At 42.2% G+C, this 22,127-nt stretch overlaps 1 protein-coding gene across 7 annotated transcripts in view; it reads right to left on the reverse strand.

Annotated features, from left to right (window-relative positions):
* Positions 1 to 338: 338 nt before the first annotated feature.
* PIAS2 (protein inhibitor of activated STAT 2) overlaps positions 339 to 22,127 on the reverse strand; it is a 158,864-nt gene continuing 137,075 nt past the window's right edge. For 6 of the 7 annotated variants that reach the window (XM_021930099.2, XM_021930101.2, XM_021930102.2 and 3 more), the window contains one exon: positions 339 to 677. In XM_021930099.2, coding sequence (XP_021785791.2) covers positions 358 to 677 — 320 coding nt within the window. In that variant the 3' untranslated portion in view covers positions 339 to 357. The remainder of the gene's footprint in view (positions 678 to 22,127) is intronic. The other variant, XM_017951699.3, reaches the window with a different exon arrangement.

Below are 22,127 nucleotides of genomic sequence, written 5' to 3' on the forward strand. Positions count from 1 at the left end.
TATTTGGGGAATATTAGCACTTATCTAATATTCCACATCTAGTCAAATGTCTGAAATCGTAAAATCAGATATTCCACCTTCTAACCACAACTTCCTGTTCTCCACTTTTCAAGACCTTCTACCCCTACTAGCTACTCTGCTGCATTAGTAGCCCAAGGGCTGGGTCTCCATTCTCCAGCATTCCGGCCATCTCCTGGTTTTTCATCCTTTCTCCTTTGCTAAGACCCCACGGTCAATCACTTAACTAACTTTCATATAATACCCACAGTTCCCTCACATGTGGTCTGTTTCTATTAGGATTAGGTTCATGACATATGCCAGAAAACCCAAAATAACAGTTCTTAAAATCATGAGTGTTTATTTCTCTCTCAAAGAAATCCAGAGGTGGTTAGCCCAGAGATAACATAGAGACTCTGTGTGCCTGAGGAACCCTTGCTCCTCCTCTCTCACTGTTTGCCCATTCTTAGCACCCTGTCTTGTAGTCCAAGATGGCTGCTTGAGCTCCTGCCATGATGTCCACATTCCAGACAGCACAACGAGGAAGCAAGAGGAAGAACAAAATGGAGTGCCCCTGCAGTCTATCCTCCTTCTCCGGAGCCTTTTCATCCTGTGCCATCCTCTCATATCTCCTTGGCGAGAACTCACTTCCATAGCCACACCTAGTTGCTGCTTACTTGCTGTCCCAAATAAAAGGAGAAAAGGGAAGGTTGGTTCTACTGCTGTACCTGCTTCCTGGTCAATCTACAGCCAGTGATGACTTCGTCATCCACTTCTGCTTCCAAGCTGTCCCCAGTACTGGAGAAAATAACATAATTGAGCTGACAGGCAGCACTACAGACTCCTGGCTTCCAGCCCAACCAAGCCCCCCACACTCCTAGAAAAAGCCATTTTCCTCTCTTTTGCATGCCTCATGGCAATTATTCCAAGTATTCAATCACTTTCCTGAATCCCTCTTCCCACCCCTTGCTCTTGGCAGGAGTCTTGCCTCCATCCTCCCTCTCATCAGCCTTCAGACATCCCTTTCATTCCTCTGAAGCTGCTCCAGCTCCACCCAGGGGGTGACTTCCTCCCTGGCAAGAGTGGGCCTTCTCTTCCCCCCGAACCAAATGGTGAGATTTAGCACAGAGCTGAACATACAATCAACAGAAACAAAACTGATAAGAGCTGAGGTGTGAATAACTAAACAACTTAATCTGTACACTCTCCCACGATGATCTGGCTTTTAACCAGAGCCTTCAGTGCTCCACTCCAAAGGAGGCACCTCAGGGGGAATCAAAGGGCCCAAGCAGGCTGACTTGGGGTTATTTTAGGGACAGTGGCCCCCTGCCCCTAGTAGCCCTCAAACCCTTCCTCACAGCAGCAGATGGAACTCCAAATGGAAAACAGTTCCCCCCGAAAAAAGCCCACAATCATGTGACACCATCATCCCTTCCCCTCTATGACTTCAGCCAGTCCCCATCCTCAGGCCCTACCAGCACATGGGCACCGGGCATACTGTCCACCTCCAAAAAGAGGAAAAATGACTCAGGAGAGAATGCCAGTATTGTCCCATGTTAAAGAGAAAGTGTCCATATTCTTACAGAAAGCATCTCCTTTGCAACCAGGCTGCTTTCCTAGGAACAGCCTGGGTACAGATGTCCTGGGTTTCGGAACTGACTGAGGTCAGCCAAACCATCCTTCAGTAAAGGGAGGGGAAGCAGAAGCCAGAGAAGAGCGGGAATTCTCAGCCCACCAAACCCCGTCTGCAGAAAGCCTCCGATTCCTGCCACACTTGGAGAACCTGGAGGACTGGGGTGGTGGACTCTTTTCTAGGGACTCACATTGGCTCTCAGGGCCCTGGCCCCCTCCATCCTGCTCTGCTCCCACTGAGCTAATGAGGGCTTGGGTCAGGAAATTGCTCAGGAACTAAAGGGTTCCTACTTAAGTGTGAAAAGTCGAACTTAGAGGTTGCTATAAAAAGGAGCAAAAATAACAGATGTGCCTCTTCGTCTGTCTTTATGTTCCCTGTTTCATTTATCACACACATCTTGCAATAGCTACTCATTTTCACATTTTCCTCAGTCACTTCCTCCCTCCAACGTGAATTACTTAAAATAACAACTACCACTTGGGGTCAGCCTCACAGTCATGCATAGCAGGCAGCAGCTCCAGGACAAGGACTGAGCCCAGAAGGAGCTTCAGGTGAGGCTTAATCACTGTCCTGACTCTCAGGACTCTTAACAATAGTCAGAGGTGCCGCTGTGTGAGGACCCTACCTGGATAACACTGGTAACTCCAAGGACAAGCTTGGCTAGGAGAGCAAGAGAGAGCACAGGCCATCTGGCATGAAAAGAGCATGTGACCAGAGACAGGACCTTGATTTTTGGTTCAGTGTACACTGTCAGCATGCTGTGTGGCCATGAACAAGTTGCTTCCCCTCTCTGGGTCTCAGACTCATCTGTAAAATAAGGGTGTAAGAAGGCCCTTCCAGTGCTGTGTCCATGCCTGGAGCCTCTCCCACATTCGGTCCCACCTCCTAGATCTCCCTCCTCTCCATCTCTCACCAGTTAGGCTCTCCAGTGCCTTAGTTCGCTGCCTAATTATGAACATGTCTGGTCTAATGTAGTAGACTCTGGACTGTTCTTCCAGCCTCCAGGGTTAACCTCCTGCGATTTGTTTTCCACCCTGCCCCTGGACCACTCCTCAATGCTGATCTCATGTTCCGTTTAAAATTTATTTGTTGCTTTCCATTGCATCCAACCTCTCAGCCACCATCTCACTCTACCTCTCTTATTATAGCTTCTGATTTCATTCACGAGTATTTATTGAGCACCTCCTATGTGTCAAGCACTGTTCTAGGAGTTCAGGATACATCAATAAGCCTTCAAGACTCAGTTCAATCGTCACCTCTCCTAGAAAGTCTTCTTTCACTTCACTCCGTTAGGCATTCCTGCAGGGCAAGATCCTGCCTCCCCGGTATGCAATCTGCTACACCTGACCAGATTGTAACACAGCAGAAGCAGGAACCTTTCCCTCCTTCCCTGCTGTCTCATCAATGGACACACCTAGGGAAGGTGGCTTCAGTTTATGTTTGCTGAGTAGAATGGTTAATTTTACATGTCAACTTGGCTGGGCCAAGGTACCTCGATATTTGGTTATACACTATTCTAGATCTTTCGGTGAAGATATTTTTTAGATGAGGTTAACATTAACATTTAAATCAGTAGATTTTGAGTAAAGCAGATTACCCTTCAAAATGTGGGTAGGCCTCATCCAATCAGTAGAAGGTCTTAAGACAAAAAAAATGACTGAGGTCCCCAAAGGAAGAGGGAATTCTGCCTCCAGGATGCCTTCAGACTTCAACCGCAACATCAACTCTTCTCTCGAGCTCCAGTATGCCAGCTGTACCCTACAGATCTTGGACTTGCTAGCCTCCACAATCATATGAGCCAATTCTCTAAAATAAATAATCTCTTCCTCCCTCTGTCTACACACACAGACACAGACACACACACACCCCTATTGGTTCCATGTTCTGGAGAAACCCAACTAATACACTAAGTAATTCAATCCTTCCCCCTCTCTTGACCCTCCCCCCAACACTTATCTGATACCTGTGGCTAAAGAAGGTGTAGGAGGAAGAGAAGTGGATAGCTTTTTCATATGCTTATTAACCATTTTTATACCTTCCTCTGTGAAGAGCCTTCCTTTGTGAAGAGCCATAATGCTGCTTTTTCTCTCTTATTATTGATTTGTAGGAGATCTATCTCTGTCTCTATATGTTGTGAACATTTCCCCCCGACAATGTGGCTTGTGTTCTCATTTCTTAACATTGTCATTTGCCGCAGAAAGTTTTGATTTTGGTGAAGCCAAATTTATTATTTTTTTTTATGCTTAGGGATTTTTGTGTCCTAAGAAATCTTTTCCTACCCCAAAGTTGAAAAGATATTTTCCTGTGTTTTCTTTTTTTTTTTGAAATGGAGTCTCACTCTGTCACCCAGGCTGGAGTGCAATGGTGTGGTCTCTGCTCACTGCAACCTCCCCCTCCCGGGTTCAAGAGATTCTCCCGCCTCAGCTTCCCGAGTAGCTGGGACTACAGGCGCATGCCACCACACCTGACTAATTTTTGTATTTTTAGTAAGGTTTCGGTATGTTGGCCAGGCTGGTCTCGAACTCCTGACCTCGTGATCCGCCCGCCTTGGCTTCCCAAAGGGCTAGGATTACAGGCATGAGCCACCATGCCTGGCCTGTTTTCTTCTGAAAGACTTTTAGACTTACCTTTCAAGTTTAAATTTGTGATCCATCTCAAATTAATTTTTGTGTATGCTATGAAGTAGAGGTAGAGGTCCTTTTCTGTTTCATAAGGACATTCAGTTATTCCAGTACCACTTACAGAAAAGATTCCTTTCCCCCATTGAAAGGCACTGGTGTTTTTGTTGAAAATCAAGTTACAAAATATGTATCAGTTTACTTCTGAACTTGATATTCTATTCCATTGATCTATCTAATTATCCATATGCAATAACATATTGTCTTAACTATTATAGCTTTATAGTATATCCTGAAATCTGACAGTATAAATCATCCAACCTCAATCTTTGAGATTGTTTTGCTTATTCTAGGTCCTTTTGAAATTTCATACAAATTTTAGAATTAGCTTATCAATTTTTACAAAAAGTCTGATGGGATTAAAACTGGGATGTCATTTAACAATATTACATCTTAACTACATCAACTCTTCCAGTCTATGAACACAGATCTACATTTATTTATATCTTCTTGAGTTTCTCCCAGCAGTGTTTTATAGTTTCAGCATAGCGGCCTTCCACATCTTTTGTTATATTTCTTCCTATTTCATGCTTTTTGATGCTCTGTAAATGGCATTTTAAAAATAAACTCTATTTTTTAGAATAATTTTAAAGAAAAATTGTAAGGAACAGAGTTCCCACTTACTCCAAAGTCAGTTTCCCCTATTGTCAACAACTTACATTATAATGTATGGTACATTTGTCACAATTAATGAACCAATATTGATACATTATTACTCACCAGACACCAGAGTTTATTCAGATTTCCTTAGTTTTTACCCACAGTCCTTTCTCTGTCCTAGGATCCCATCCAGGATATCACATTATTTTTAGTCATCATGTCTCCTTAGGTTCCTCTTGACTGTGACAGTTCCTCAAACTTTTCTTGTTTGTGATGATCTTGGCAGGTGAGAGAAGTACTGGTCAGGTATTATGTAGAATGTCCCTCAATCGGGAACTGTTTTTCTCATGATAAGACTGGGGTTATGGGTTTTTGACAGGGAGACCACAGAAATAAATTGCCATTTTCATCATATCAAGGGTACCGCTATGATTTGAATGTCACCTCCAAAACTCATGTTGAAATTTAATTGCCAATGTAATGATATTGGGTAGTGGTGCCTTTAAGAGGTGATTAGGTTATAAGGGCTGTGCCCTAATGAATGGATTAATATCATTATCACAGGAGTAGGTTCCTGAAAAAAAGGATGAGTTTGGTCAGATTTCCTCTATCTGTCTCTTGTTCTTCCATCATGGGAAAATGCAGCACAAGGCTTTTGCCAGATGCTAGCACCATGCGCTTGGATTTTCCAGCCTCCAGCACTGTGAAGAATAAATTTCTTTTCTTTGTAAATTACCCTGCCTGTGGTATTCTGTTATAGCACAAAAAAGACTAAGACAAGGGCTGGGCACCGTGGCTCACGTCTGTGATCCTAGCACTTTGGGAGGCCGAGGTGGGCAGATCACCTGAGGTCAGGAGTTCAAGACCAGCCTGGCCAACGTGGTGAAACCCCATCCCTACTAAAAATCCAAAAAAATTAGCCAAGCATGGTGGTGGGCGCCTGTAATCCCAGCTACTGGGAGGCTGAGGCAGAAGAATCACTTGAACCTAGGAGGCAGAGGTTGCAGAGAGCCAAGACAACGCCATTGCACTCCAGCCTGGGCAACAAGAGTGAAACTCCATCTCAAAATAATAATAATAATAATAATAATAAATTTTAAAAAGACTAATACAGGGACATACTATCAACAGAGTTATCACTGTTGATTTTGACGTTGATTATCTGGCTGAGGCAGTGTTTGCCAGGTTTTCCACTGTAAAGTTACTTTGTTTCCCCTTTCCATACTATACTCATTGGAATCAAGTCACTATGCATAGTCACACTTAAGCAGTACAGAGTTATGCTTCATTTCTTTTAGGGTAGTGTATCTACATAAATTATTTGTAATTCTTCTGCATAGAATTTTCTCTTATTCATGAATTTATTTATTCAATCATTTGTTTATATCAGTATGGACACTTGGATATTTGCCATAAATCTGGGTTATAGTCATACTATTTTGTTGCACAAATTTTTCCAACTTTGGTCTTTAGGACATCTTTCAGTAGGCTTCTGTGTCACTCTGACATACCTCCATCAGTGATTTTTTCTTTTGTTTGTTTCTTTATCACTCCCTAACATTCTGACACTACAAGATGCTCCAGGCTCATCTATGTTATGCCCCAGTCTTAGAATCAACCATATCTCCAAGGAGCCTTAGTTCCTTTTGTTTGAGAATAGTTTTGGAAACCAAGATCTGGCAACTAGGTATGCTCATTGCTACTGAGGAGTTGCTGCATAAAAATGACATTTTAAAATATTTATTCATTTTTTAATTTTTATTTTATAGACAAGGTCTCCTTCTGTCACCCAGGCTGGAGTGCACTAGCACAATAACAGCTCACTGCAACCTCAAACTTCTAGGCTCAAGTGATCCTCAAGCCTTAGCCTTCTGAGTAGCTAGAATGACAGGAGAGTGCCACCACACCTGGCTATTTTTTTTTTTTTTTTTTTTTTTGTAGAGGTGGGTCTTGCTATGTTGCCAAGGCTAATGTCAAACCACTGGCCTCAAGCAATTCTCCTGTCTCAGACCCCCAAGGTGCTGGCATTATAGGCATGAGCCACCACACCTGGCCTAGCATCTTTTAAATCTCATTTTCCAAATGTTTGTCACTAGCATATAGAAATAGAAATAATTTTTAAACATTTACCTCTGTGATGGTTAATACTGAGTGTCAACTTGATTGGATTCAAGGATACAAAGTATTGATCCTGGGTGTGTGTGTGAGGGTTTTGCCAAAGGAGATTAACACTTGAGTCAGTGGGCTGGGAAAGGGAAACCCACTCTTAATTGGGTGGCACCATCTAATCAGCTGCCAGCAAATATAAAGCAGGCAGAAAAGTGTGAAAAGTTGAGACTGGCCCAGCCCACCAGCCTATATCTTTCTCCCATGCTGGACGTGTCCTGCCCTCAAACATTGGACTCCAAGTTCTACAGTTTTGAGACTGGGACTGACTCTCCTTGTTCCTCAAGCTTGCAGACAGCCTATTGTAGGAACTTGTGATCATGTAAGTTAATACTTAATAAACTCCTCTTTATATATATATAAAGGCTATCCTATTAGTTCTATCCTATTAGTTCTGTCCCTCTAGAGAACCCTGACTAATAAAGATTTTGGCACCAGGAGTGGTTCTAGAAGAGCAGAATATTAAGGATGGAGTTCTTTCGTTGGTTTTGGGGTTTCTGGAGTTGGCGGCTTAACATGATTAGACCCCAAAATGCTGAGGACTCTACTTCTAATAGTATGGAGAACACTGACAGTCCTTAGCACAAACTGTTTAAGGGAGTTATGCAAAATAAATGCATTTGACACTTCTGAGTCATCGCTCATGAGAGGCAAGGAGTTTAGTGACTCTATACATAAATACCTTTGACCATATGTGGAGAACCAAGGAACATAATGAAGCTCGTTGGTTGCTCCTAAGTTCACTGTACAAAATGATGAAATAAAATGATGAACTCAGGGATTCTGTCTCCTGGATTCAGAAGCAGATACTGAGCCTCAAATCTGCTAAGACTGCCCTGAGTAAGAGTCTTATCTCCTGTAGAGAAAGAGCTAAAATTGTGGAAAAACAGACACAAGCTCATATCATGTGAGTGGCTGACCTGCAATAAAAGGTGCATGCACAGCCTCGCCAGATGTCTACTGCTCCTTTTTTTTTTTGAGATGGAGTCTTCCTTTATTGCCCAGGCTGGAGTTCATGACATGATCTCAGCTCACTGCAACCTCTGCCTCCTGGGTTCAAGTGATTCTCCTACCTCAGCCTCCCAAGTAGCTGGGATTACAGACGTGCACCACCGTGCTCAGCTAATGTTTGTATTTTTAGTAGAGACACGGTTTCACCATGTTGACCAGGTTGGTCTTGAACTCCTGACCTCGTGGTCTGCCCACCTCAGCCCCCCAAAGTGTTGGGATTACAGGCGTGAGCCACTGCACCCAGCCATCTACTGTTAAAGTGAGGGCACTGATTGGAAAAGAATGGGACCCTGCAACTTGGAAAGGGGACATGTGGGAGGACCTTGATGAAGCTGGGGACACTGAGTTTGTAAACTCTGATAAAACTTTTTTACCAGAAGAAACAACTTCCCCACCCCCAGAAGTGACAACATCCCCTCCCAGACCCATGCTGCCATCAGCCTTTCCACCTTTGACTGAGGAGATAAACTCTGTGCCGCCTGAGGCAACAGTGATGGCCTCCTCTGAGGCAGTTGCTAGGTAAAATAATGTTGACTCTCCTCAGGACGCACCCCCAATACCCCTCTTTGCTTCTAGACCTGTAACTAAAGTCCCAGCGGGCCCCTAGAGGTGAGGTTGAGTGTATGACCCATAAGAAGGTGCACTACACTCGAAAAGAACTGTTTGGGTTCTCTAATGTATATAAAGAGAAATCTGGAGAACAGGCATGGGAATGGATATTAAGGGTATGGGATAATGGTGGGAGGAATATAGTGTTGGATCAGGCTAAATTTATTGATTTGAGTCCACTAAGTAGGGACTCTGCTTTTAATGTTGCAGCTCTGGGAGTTTAAAAAGGTTCTAATAGTTTATTTGCTTAGTTAGCTGAAAATATGGATTAAAATATAGCCCACTGTGAGAGAGCTGGAAATTCCTGACCTCCCTTGCTTTAATGTAGAGGAAGGGATCCAACGGCTTAGGGAGATTGGGATGGTGGAGTGGATTAGTCACTTCAGACCTACTCATCCTAGCTGGGAGGATCCAAAAGATATACCCTTGACCACTGCCTTGTGAAATAGATTTGTGAGGGCAGCACCTGCATTTTTGGAGAGGCCTGTAAGTGCTCTTCTCTGTATGCCAGACCTAAGGGAGGGAATCGCAGTCACTCAACTATAAACCTTAAATAAAACGGAAATAGTTGGATCCCGAGGTGGCAGGGGCCAAGTGGTGGCACTCAATCATCAAAGGCAAGGTGGGCATAGCTAGTGTAATGAACAAGAGAGGCAAAGCAGCAATCAGAATACCCTGACTCATGTAGAGCTCTGGCATTGGCTAATAAGTCATGGTGTTCCTAGAAATGAAGTTGATAGGAAGCCTACTGCATTCCTGCTTAATTTATATAAGCAGAAAACCTCCAGGTCAAATGGATAGAAGACTAATTTGAATTACAAAAACAGAAAATCATGGCCTGTCAATCAATTTCCAGACTTAAGCCAATTTACAGACCCAAAACCCCTTGAAAGAAGGGGAGGCCAGGTCCCCTTGAGGAAGGACCCCACTACACTACTGATAGTTTATGCAGTGAATCTTTCTCCCATCCTTCCCTAAAGAGACCTCTAGTCTTTAACCAGGATAACTGTGCGCTGGAGAAAGGGAAATGATCAGATATTTCCAGGACCACTGGACACTGGCTCTGAGCTGACGCTGATTCCAGAAGACCCAAAACATCATTGTGGTCCTCCACTAAAGTAGGGGCTTATGGAGGTCAGGTAATCAATGGAGTTTTAGCTCAGGTCCAACTTACAGTGGGTCCAGTGGGTCCCCAGGCTCATGCTGTGGTCACGTCCCCAGTGTCAGAATGCATAATTGGCATAAATATACCTAGCAGCTGGCAGAAACCCCACACTGGCTACCTGACTGGTAAGGTGAGGACCCTTATGGTAGGAAAGGCCAAGTGGAAGCCATTAGAGATGCCTCTACCTAGAAAAATAGTAAATCAAAAACAATACTGCATCCCTGGAGGGATTGTGGAGATGACTGCCAACATCAAAGACTTGAAGGACACAGGGGTGGTGATTCACACCACATCCCCATTCAGCTCTCCCATTTGGCCTGTGCAGAAGACAGGTGGATCTTGAAGAATGACACTGGATTCTCGTAAGCTTAACCAAGTGGTGACTCCAGTTGCAGCTGCTATACCAGATGTGGTTTCATTGCTTGAGCAAATTAACACATCTCCTGGTACCTGGTATGCAGCCATTTACTAGGCAAATGCCTTTTTCTCCATTTCTGTCCATAAGGCCCACAAGAAACAATTTATCTTCAGCTGGCAAGGCCAGCAATATACCTTTACTGTGCTACCTCAAGGGTATATCAACTCTCCAGGTTTGTATCATAATCTTATTCGGAGAGATCTTGATCGTTTTTCGCTTCCACAAGATATCACACTGGTCCATTACATTGATGACATTATGCTGATTGGATCCAGTGGGCAAGAAGTAGCAAACACACTGGACTTATTGGTAAGACATTTGTGCGCCAGGGGATGGGAAATAAATACAATTAAAATTCAGGGACCTTCTACCTCAGTAAAATTTCTAGGGGTCCAGTGGTGTGGAGACTGTCAAGATACTCCTTCTAAGGTGAAGGATAAATTGCTGCATTTGGTCCATCCTACAACCAAGAAAGGCACAACGCCTAACGGACCTATTTGGATTTCAGAGGCAACACATTTCTCATTTGGGTGTGTTATTCTGGCCCATGTGAGTCCAGGCAGCTGTGCAAGCTGCTCTGCCACTTAGGCCATGTGACCCAGCAGATCCAACAGTGCTTGAGGTGTCAGTGGCAGAGAGGAATGCTGTTTGGAGCGTTTTGCAGGCCCCCACAGGCGAATCACAGCAGAAGTGTCTAGGATTTTGGAGCAAGGCCCTGCCATCTTCTCCAGATAACTACTCTCCTTTTGAGAGACAGCTCTTGACCTGTTACTGGGCTTTGATGGAAACTGAACGTTTGACTATGGGTCATCAAGTCACTATGCGACTTAAACTGCCGATCACGAACTGGGTGCTTTCTGGCTCATCTAGCCATATAGTGGGTTGTGCAAAGCAGCATTGCATCATCAAATGGAAGTGGTATATATGTGATCAGGCTCAAGTAGGTCCTGAAGGCACAAGTAAGTTATGTGAGGAAGTGGCTCAAATACCCACGGTCTCCACTCCTGCCACCCTGCCTTCTCTCCCTCAGCCTGCACTGATGGCCTCATGGAGAGTTCCCTATGAACAGCTGACAGGAAGAGAAGGCTAGGACTTGGTTCTCAGATGGTTCTGCATGATATGCAGGCACCATCCAAAAGTGGACAGCAGTAGCACTACAGCCGCTTTCTAGGACATCCCTGAAGGATAGTGGTGAAGGGAAATCTTCCCAGTGGGCAGAACTTTGAGCAGTGCACCTGGTTGTGCACTTTGCATGGAAGGAGAAATGGCCAGATGTGTGATTATACACTCATTCATGGGCTGTAGCCAATGGTTTGGCTGGATGGTCAGGGACTTAGAAGAAGCATGATTGGAAAACTGGTGACAACGAAATCTGGGGAAGAGGTATGTGGATGGACCTCTCTGAGTCGTCAAAAACTGTGAAGATACTTGTATCCCATGTGAGTGCTCACCAATCGGTGACTTCAGCAGAGGAGGATTTTAATAATCAAGTGGATAGCATGACCCATTCTGTGGACACCACTCAGCCTCTTTCCTCAGCCACCCCTGTTATTGCCCAATGGGCTCATGGACAAAGTAGCCATGGTAGCAGGGATGGAGGTTACGTATGGGCTCAGCAAAATGAACTTCCACTCACCAAGGCTGACCTGGCTATGGCCACTGCTGAATGACCAGTTTGCCAGCAGCAGAGACCAACACTGAGCCCTTGATATGGCAGCGTTTCTCAGGGTGATCAGCCAGCTACCTGGTGGCAGGTTGATTATATTGGACCTCTTTCATTATGGAAAGGGCAGAGGTTTGTCCCCACTGGAATAGACACTTATTCTGGATATGAGTTTGCCTACCCTGCATGCAATGCTTCTGCCAAGACTACTATTCGTGGACTCACGGAATGCCTTATCCACCGCCATGGTGTTCCACATTAGCATTGCCTCTGACCAAGGCACTCACTCTATGGCTAAGGAAGTGCAGCAGTGGGCTCATGCTCATGGAATTCACTGGTCTTACCATGATCCCCATCATCCTGAAGCAGCTGGAATGACAGAACAGTGGAATAGTCTTTTTAAGTCACAATTACAATGCCAACTAGGTAACAATACTTTGCAGGGCCAGGGCCTGCAGAAGGCCATGTATGAATCAGCATCCAATATATGGTACTGTTTCTCCCATAGCCAGGATTCACAGGTCAAGGAATCAAGGGGTGAAAGTGGGAGTGGCACCACTCATCACCCCTAGTGATACACTAACAAAATTTTTGCTTCCTGTTCCCGTGACATTACATTCTTCTGGCCTAGAGGTCTTAGTTCGAGAGGGAGGGACATTGCCACCAGAAGACACAACAATCCCATTAAACTGGAGGTTAAGATTGCCACCTGGACACTTTGGGCTCCTCCTGCCTTTAACTCAACAGGCTAAGAAGGGAGTTAGTGTTGGTTGGGGTGACTGACCCGGACTATCAAGATGAAAGCAGTCCACTACTCCACAATGGAGGCAAGGAATAGTATGCACGGAATACAGGAGATCCATTAGGGCGTCTCTTACTACTACCATGCCCTGTAATTAAGGTCAATGGGAAACTACAACAGCCCAATCCAGTCAGGACTACAAATGGCCCAGACCCTTCAGGAATGAAGGTTTGAGTCACTCCACCAGGAAACAAACCATGACCTGCTGAGGTGCTAGCTAAAGGCAAAGGGAATACAGAATGGGTAATAGAGAAGTTAGTCATCAATACCAGCTATGACCATGTGACCAGCTGCAGAACCAGGGACTGTAATTGTCACGAGTATTTCTTCCTTCTGTTAAAAACATGTTTGTGCATGTATACACTTGTAGTAAGAAAATATCTTCATTTTATTTCCTTTTTCCTTTACCATGTGATATAAGATTTATTGACTTGATATCAGCATTTAAGTGTTGTTAACTTTATGTAATAGTATTTGGGTTGGGGATTGGTGCGTTTCTGGTTATATGAAGAATAGTTGTATTATGTTAGGTATAATTATGACCTTATTAATTTGAAGATTATGTATGATCTCAGGAGATGTGTATGGGTTCAAGTTGACAAAGAGTGGACTTGTGATGGCTAATATTGTCAACTTGATTGGACTGAAGGATACAAAGTACTGATCCTGGGTGTGTCTGTGAGGGTTTTGCCAAAGGAGATTAACATTTGACTCAGTGGGCTGGGAAAGGCAGACCCTCCCTTAATTGGGTGGGCACCATCTAATCAACTTCTAGCAAATATAAAGCAGGCAGAAAAACATGAAAAGTTGAGACTGGCCTAGTTTCTCAGCCCATATCTTTCTCTGGTGCTGGACGCTTCCTGCCCTCAAACACTGCACTCCAAGTTCTACAGTTTTGAGACTGGGACTGGCTCTCCTTGTTCCTCAAGCTTGCAGACAGCCTATTGTGGGATCTTGTGATCATGTAAGTTAATACTTAATAAACTCCACTTTATACATATATATATCTCCTATTAGTTCTGTCCCTCTAGAGAACCCTAATACAACCTTGTATCCCATAGTGTGAATCACTTATTAGTTCTAGACATTTTTTCATAGATTCCTTTGGTTTTTTTGCATACATAATCATTTTGTCTGTGCATACACAGTTATTTCTTTTTCTTTTGTAAATCTATTATTTTATCTTATATTTGCTAGGGCCTCCATAACAATATTGAATAGAAATGGAGAAAGTGGCCATTCTTGCTTTGTTATTAACATTTTAAAGGAAAAGTGCCTATCTCACCATTAATAATGATACTATCTATAAATTTTTCATAGGTATGCTTTATCAAGTTGAGGAAAATCCCTTCCATTCCTAGTTTGTCAAGAGCACTTATCATGAATGGGTGTTGATATTATTTTTATTTATTTTTGTTATGATTTTTTAACAAGCTTTTCAAATGCATTTTTCTGAATCCATTGAGATGATTATGTTATTTTTCTCCTTTATTTATTTATTTTTTTGAGACGGAGTCTTGCTCTGTCACCCAGACAGGAGTCCAGTGGCGCGAACTCGGCTCACTGCAAGCTCTGCCTCCCGGGTTCACACCATTCTCCTGCCTCGGCCTCCCGAGTAGCTGGGACTACAGGCGCCCGCCATCACGCCTCAGCCTCCTGAGTAACTGGGATTACAGGCACACACAACCATACCTGGCTAATTTTTGTATTTTTAGTAGAGACAGGGTGTCACCACGTTGGCCAGGCTGGTCTCGAACTCCTGACCTCAGGTGATCCACCTGCCTCGGCTTCCTAAAGTGCTGGGATTACAGGCATGAGCCACTGCGCCGGGTCTGTGTATCTTTTTAAAGATGGATGTTTATGGGGGTAATCTAAGAAACGTTTGCCTAACACAAGAGCATAAAGATGTTTTCCTGTTTTCTTCTATATTTCTCAGTTCTAGGAATTATTTTGGCATATAATCTAGTTTTTCTTAATCAATAATGCCGTCATTTAGAGTCAACTCACTGTTAATTATTGACATATTTTATGCAATTTTTAAGCAAATGAAGTTTACAAACTGTTTGCTTGTGTACACTTTTTTTTAAAAAAGATAGACTTTAGTTTTTTACACCAGTTTTAGGTTCTTAGCAAACTGAGGGGGAAAGTATAGAGAGTTCCCATACACCTCCTACACCCACACATGCACAACCTCTGCCACTGTCAACATCCCACACCAGAGTGGCACATTTGTTAATAGTCAATGAACTTACATTGAAAAAATATTATGACCTAAAGTTCATAGTTTATGCTAGGGCTCACTCTTTGTGTTATACATTTTATGGGTTTTGACAAATTTATAATGAAATGCCTCCATCATCATTTAGAATAGTTTAACTGCTGTAAAGATCCTGTGCCTTGCCTGTTCATCCCTCCTTCTTCCCTAACCCCTGGAACCACTGATCTTTTTACTTTTTTTACTTCTTCCTGAATGTCATATAGTTGAAATAATGCATTATATAGCCTTTTCAGATTGGCTTCCTTCACTTAATAACATGCATCTAATGTTCCTTCATGTCTTTTCATGGTTGATAGCTCATTTCTTTCTTTCTTTCTTTTCTTTTTTTTTCCTGAGATGGAGTTTCACTCTTATTGCCCAGGCTGGAGTGCAATGGCGTGATCTCTGCTCACTGCAACCTGCACCTCCCGGGTTCAAGCGATTCTCCTGCCTCAGCCTCCTGAGTAGCTGGGACTACAGGCACCCACCACCACGCCCAGATAGTTTTTGTATTTTTAGTAGAGACGGGGTTTCACCATGTTGGTCAGGCTGGTCTCAAACTCCTGGCCTTAGGCAATCCACCCACCTTGGACTCCCAAAGTGCTGGGATTACAGGCCTAATCCATGCCTGGCCTGCTTATTTCTTTTTAACACTGAAAAATATTCCACTGTCTGGATATACCACAGTTTATTTTTCCATTCACCTACTGAAAGACATCTTGGTTGCTTTCAAATTTTGGCAATTATGAATGAAACTCCTAAAAATATCCAGGTGCAGGTTCATTTTTTGTGTGTGTGTGTTAAGTTTTCAACTCATTTGGGTAAATACCAAGGAGTATCATTACTGGATCATATGGTAAGACTACATTCAGTTTTAAGAGAAACTTCCGTACTGTCTTCCAAAGTGGCTGATAGGATTTGGATCTGTGTCTCCACCGAAATCTCATGTTTAATTGTCACCCTCAGTGTTGGGGGTTGGGCCTGGTGGGAGGTGATTTAATCATGGGGGTGGACTTTCCCCTTGGTACTGTGTGGTAATATTGAGTCTATTCTTGTGAGATTTGGTCGTTTAAACGTGTGTAGCACCTCCTCTCCTTGCTCTCTCTTCTTCCTGCTCTGTGTGAATATGCCTGCTCCCATTTTGCCTTCTGCCATGAGTAAAATCTCCCTGAGGTCTTCCCAGAAGTTGATGCTGCTATGCTTCCTGTACAGCCTGCAGAACGATGAGCCAATTACACCTCTTTTCTTTATAAATTACCCAGTCTCAGGTATTTCTCTGTAGCAGTGTGAGAACGAACTAATATAGTGGCTGTACCATTTTGCATTACCATCAGCAATGAATGAGTGTTCCCGTTGCTCCACATCCTCACAAGCATTTGTTGCTGTCAGTCTTTAGGACTGTGGCCATTCTAATAGGTGTGTATCTCACTGGTGTTTTCATTTACAATTCCATGATGACATATGATAAACCTCGCCACATTTTTTTCTTTTCTTTTTTTTTTAATTCAGTCTCCTTGGGTGGCTCATGCCTGTAATCCCTGCATTTTGAAAGGCTGAGGTGGGCAGATCACTTGAGGTCAGGAGTTGGAGACCAGCCTGGCCAACATGGTGAAACCCCATCTCTCCTAAATAAAAAAATTAGCCAGGTGTGGTGGCACATGCCTGTAATCCTAGCTACTTGGGAGGCTGAGGCAGGGAGAATTGCTTGAACCCAGTAGATGGAGGTTGCAGTGAGCCAAGACTGCACAACTGCACTCCAACCTGGGCAACAGACCGAGACTCTGTCTCAAAAAAAAAAAACAAAACAAACAAACAAAAAATTATTTTAGGTTTGAAGGCACATGTGAAGGTTTGTTACATAAATAAACACGTGTCATGGGGGTTTGTTGCACATATTATGACACCACCCAAGTATTAAGCTCAGTACCCAATAGTCATCTTTTCTGCTCCTCTCCCTCCTCCCACCCTCCCCCTTCAAGTAGACCCCAGTATCTGTGTTTCATTCTTAGTGTTCCTAAGTTCTTATCATTTAGCTTCCACTTATATGTCAGAACATGCAGAATTTGGTTTTCTGTTCCTGCATTAGTTTGCTAAGGGTGATAGCCTCCAGCTCCATCCATGTTCCCATAAAAGGCATGATCTCGTTCCTTTTTATGGCTGCATAATATTCCACAGTGTATATGTACCACATTTTCTTTATCTAGTCTGTCAGTGATGGGCATTTAAGTTGATTCCAAGTCTGTGCTATCGTGAATGGTGCTGCAAACAACATTCATGTGCATGTGTCTTTAGGGTAGAATGCTTTATACTCCTCTGGGTATATACCTAGTAATGGGATTGCTGAGACGAAAGGTAGTTCTGCTTTTAGTTGCCATACTGTCTCCCACAAGGGTTGAACTAATTTACACTCTCACCAACAATGTATAAGGGTTCCCCCTTTGCTCCACAATCTTGCCAGTATGTGTTTTTGTTTGTTTGTTTGTCTGTTTGTTTTGGGGGGGGATGCTTTTTAATAATAGTCATTCTGACTGGTGTGAGATGATATCTCATTGTAGTTTTGATTTGCATTTGTCTAATGAACAGGATGAACCTCTTCTCATGTTTATTTGCCATCTGTACATCTCCTCTGGTAAGGTGTCTGTTCATGCCTTTTGCCCATTTTAAAATCAGGTTGTTCCAAAACAGCACAGTACTGGTACAAAAACAGACACATAGACCAATGGAACAGAATAGAGATCTCAGAAATAAGATGGCACATCTATAACCATCTGATCTTTGACAAACCTGACAAAAACAAGCAATGTGGAAAGGATTCCCTATTTAATAAATGGTGCTCAGAAAACTGGCTGGCCATATGCAGAAAATTGAAACTGAACCCCTTCCTTACACCTTATACAAAAATTAACTCAAGATGGATTAAAGACTTAAATGTAAAGCCCAAAACTATAAAAACCTTAGAAGAAACTTTAGGCAATACCATTCAGGATATAGGCACAGGCAGAGATATCACGACAAAAACAACAAAAGCAATGGTAGCAAAATTAAAAATTGACAAATGGGATCTAATTAAAGAGCGTCTGCACAGTAAAAGAAACTATCATCAGAGTGAACAGATAATGGGAGAAAATTTTTGCAATCTAACCATCTGACAAAGGGCTAATATCCAGAATGTACATGGAACTTGTATTTACAAGAAAAAACAAACGAACGAACAACCCATTAAAAAGTGGGCAAAGGACATGACATGAACAGACGCTTCTCAAAAGACATTTATGAAGCCAACAAACATATGAAAAAAAGCTCAACATCACTGATAGAGAAATGCAAATCAAAACCATAATGAGACACCATCTCACCCAAGTCAGAATGGTGATTATTAAAAGGTCAAGAAACAACAGATGTTGGTGAGACTGTGGGGAAATAGGAACACTTTTACAATGTTGGTAGGAATGTAAATTAGGTCAACCATTGTGGTAGACAGTATGGCGATTCCTCAAAGACCTAGAACCAGAAATACCATTTGACCCAGCAATCTGATTACTGGGTATATACCCAAAGGAATATAAATTACTCTATTATAAAGATACATGCATACATATATTCATTGCACTATTCACAATAACAAAGACATGGAATCAACCCGAATACCCATCAATAATAGACTGGATAAAGAAAATGTGGTACATATACACTGTGGAATACTATGCAGCCATAAAAAGGAATGAGATCATGTCCTTTGCAGGGACATGGATGGAGCTGGAAGCTATTATCCTCAGCAAACTAACACAGAAACAGAAAACCAAACACTGCATATTCTCACTTATAAGTGGGAGCTGAACAAGAACACACGGACACAGGGAGGGGAACAAAACACAGTGGGGTCTGTTGGGGGGAGATCAGGGGGAGGGAGAGCATCAGGATTTTCAGGAAATAATTAATGCACACAGGCTTAATACCTAGGTGATGGGTTGATAAAACGCAGTGAACCACCATGGCACACATTTACTTATGTAACAAACCTGCACATCTAGCACATGTATCCCAGAACTTAAATACAAAATATAAAAAATAAATCTAAATTTAAAAAAATCAAGTCATTCATTTCCCTATTGAGTTTTAACAGTTCTTTATATATTTTGGACATTTCTTTTTTTTTTTTTTTTTAGATGGAGTCTTGCTCTTGTCACCCAGGCTGGAGTGCAATGGCACGATCTCGGCTCACTGCAACCTCCGCCTCCCAGGTTCAAGCAATTCTCCTGCCTCAGCCTCTCGAGTAGCTAGGATTACAGGCACCCACCACCATGCCTGGCTAATTTTTGTATTTTTTAGTAGAGACAGGGTTTCGCCCTGTTGGCCAGGCTAGTCTCGAACTCCTGGCCTCATGATCCACCTGCCTTGGCCTCCCAAAGTGCTGGGATTACAAGCGTGAGCCACTGTGCCCAGCCTGGACCATAGTCCTTTATCAGATATGTCATTAGCAAATATTTTATCCCAATCTGGTTTGTCTTCTCATTCTCTTGGCAGTCTCTTTCACAGAGCATACGTTTTTCTTTTATTTTAATGAATCCATCTTATCCTTTCATTCATGAATCATGCCTTTACTGTTGTATATAAAAAGCCATACCTATACCCAAGGTCATTTAGATTTTCACCTATATTAGCTTCTAGGAGTTTTATAGTTTTGTGTTTTACATTTCAATCTATGGTCCATTTTGACTTTTTTTTGTGAAGGATGTAAAGTCTGTTTTTTGTTTTTTCATGTGGATGTCATTTTTCCAGCACTATTTGGTGAAAAAACATATTTTCTCCATTGCATTGTCTTTGTTCCTTAGTCAAAGATAGCTGACTGTATTTATGTAAGCTTATTTCTGGGCTCTCTATTCTGTTCCATTAATCTACTTGTCTATCCTTTTGACAATATCACATTGTCTTGATTATTGTAGCCTTATAGTAACTTTTTTTTTTCTTTTTGAGATGGAGTTTCACTCTTGTTGCTCAGGCTGGAGTGCAATGGTACAGTCTCGGCTCACTGCAACCTCTGCCTCCCAAGTTCAAGTGATTCTCCTGCCTCAGCCTCCCAAGTAGCTGGGATTACAGGCACCTGCCACCATGGCCGGCTAATTTTTTGTATTTTTAGTAGAGACAGGGTTTTGCCTTGTTGGTCAGGCTGGTCTTGAACTCCTGATCTCAGGTGATCCACCTGCCTTGGCCTCCCAAAGTGTTGGGATTACAGACGTGAGCCACCATGCCTGGCCTTTAGTAACTCTTGAAGTCAGAAAGAATCAGTCCTCACACTTTGCTTGTCTTCAATATTGCATTGGCTATTCTCTGTCTTTTGTCTCTCCATATAAATTTAAAAATCATTTTGTTGATATCCCCAAAATAACTACCTGGGGTTTTTCATTAGCATTGTGTTGAATCCATAGACCAAGCTGGGAAGAATTAGCATCTTGACAATGTTGAGTCTTGCTATCCATGAACATGGAATATCCCTCCATTTATTTAGTCCTTTGATTTCATTCATCAGTCTCGTTTTCCTCAAACAGGTCTTGTACATATTTTGTTAGATTTATACATGATAATTTCATTTTGGGGAGTGCTAATGTAAATGGTATTGTATTTACAGTTTCAAATTCCATTTGTTCAGGGTTAATATATAGAAAAGTGACAAATTTTGTATATTAACCTTGCATCCTGCAACCTTCCTATAATTGCTTATTAGTTCTAAGAGTTTTCTGTCAATTATTTTGGATCTTCTACTTAAACAATGTCATCTGTGAACAAAGGAAGTTTTTTTTCCTTTCTAATCCATGTATCGTTTTCCTTGATGTTCTATATCAAGTTCCCCTCTATTCCTAGTTTGCTAAGAGTTCTTATAATGAATTGGTGTTGAATTTAGAAAAGTGCCTTTTCTGCATCTGTTGATACGATCATGTGATTTTTGTTAGCTACCTGATGTGATGGGTTACATTAACTGATTTTCAATTGTCCCAGCCTTACCTGGGATAAATCCTACATAGTCATAGCATATAATTCTTTTTATACACCTTTGAATTCAATATGCTAATATCTTGTTGAGGATTTTTACACCAACGTTTAGGAGAGATATTATAGTTTTCTTTGTAGTCTTTGCCTGGCTTTGGTATTATGGTAATGCTGGCTTAATGAAATGTGTTAGAATATATTCCCTTTGCTTATAATTTCTTCCTTAAATGTTTGGAAGAATACACCAGTGAGCCCCTCTGGGCCTAGTGCTTTCTGTTTTGGAGTGTTATTAATTATTGATTCAATTTATTTAACAAATATAGGCCTCTTCAGATTGTCTATGATCCATTTTAGTTCATTTTTAAATACACTGAGGGATATGGGTCAATAATCATTTTTTTCCCCATATGGAAGTCCAACTATTCAAGTAGTTGGACTTTTTTTTTTTTTAAGCTTTTCTTTTTTATTATTATTATTTTTTAAGACAGGGTCTCTCTATGTTGCTCAGGCTGGCCTTGAACTCCTGGGCTCAAGGAATCCTCCAATCTCAGCCTCACAAATAGCTGAGATTACAAGCATTCACCATTTATGCCTGACTTCAATTACCATTTCTTGAAAATACCATCCATTTTCCATTGAAATGCCTCTGCACCTTTGTAAAAACTCCAAATGCCCATATATATTTGTTAATATGGTTTTCATGTTAAACTAAGTATACATTCTTGGGATAAATCCCACGTGGTCATACTGTACTATTTTTAAAAATACATACTGCTAGATCCAACTTGCTTTGTTTTGTTTTTGTTTTTTGAGAAAGGGTCTCACTCTGTTGCCCAGGCTAGAGTGCAGAGGCATGATTTAGGCTCACTGCAACCTCTGCCTCCTGCCTCCTGGGCTCAAGTAATCCTCCCACCTCAGCCTTCAGAGTAGCCAGAACTACAGGCATATACCACCATGCTTGGCTAATATTTTAATTTTTTTGTAAAGTCGAGGTCTCACGACATTGCCCAGCATGGTCTTGAACTTGTGGACTCAAGGGACCCTCCTATAGTGCTGGGATCACAGGCATGAGCCTCTGTGCCCAGTCAACTTGCCGAATTTTGTTAAGAATGTTTGCATCAATGTTCATGAGAAATACTGGTA

This window comes from Papio anubis, chromosome 19, assembly GCF_008728515.1.
Source record: "Papio anubis isolate 15944 chromosome 19, Panubis1.0, whole genome shotgun sequence".
NCBI lineage: Eukaryota > Metazoa > Chordata > Mammalia > Primates > Cercopithecidae > Papio > Papio anubis.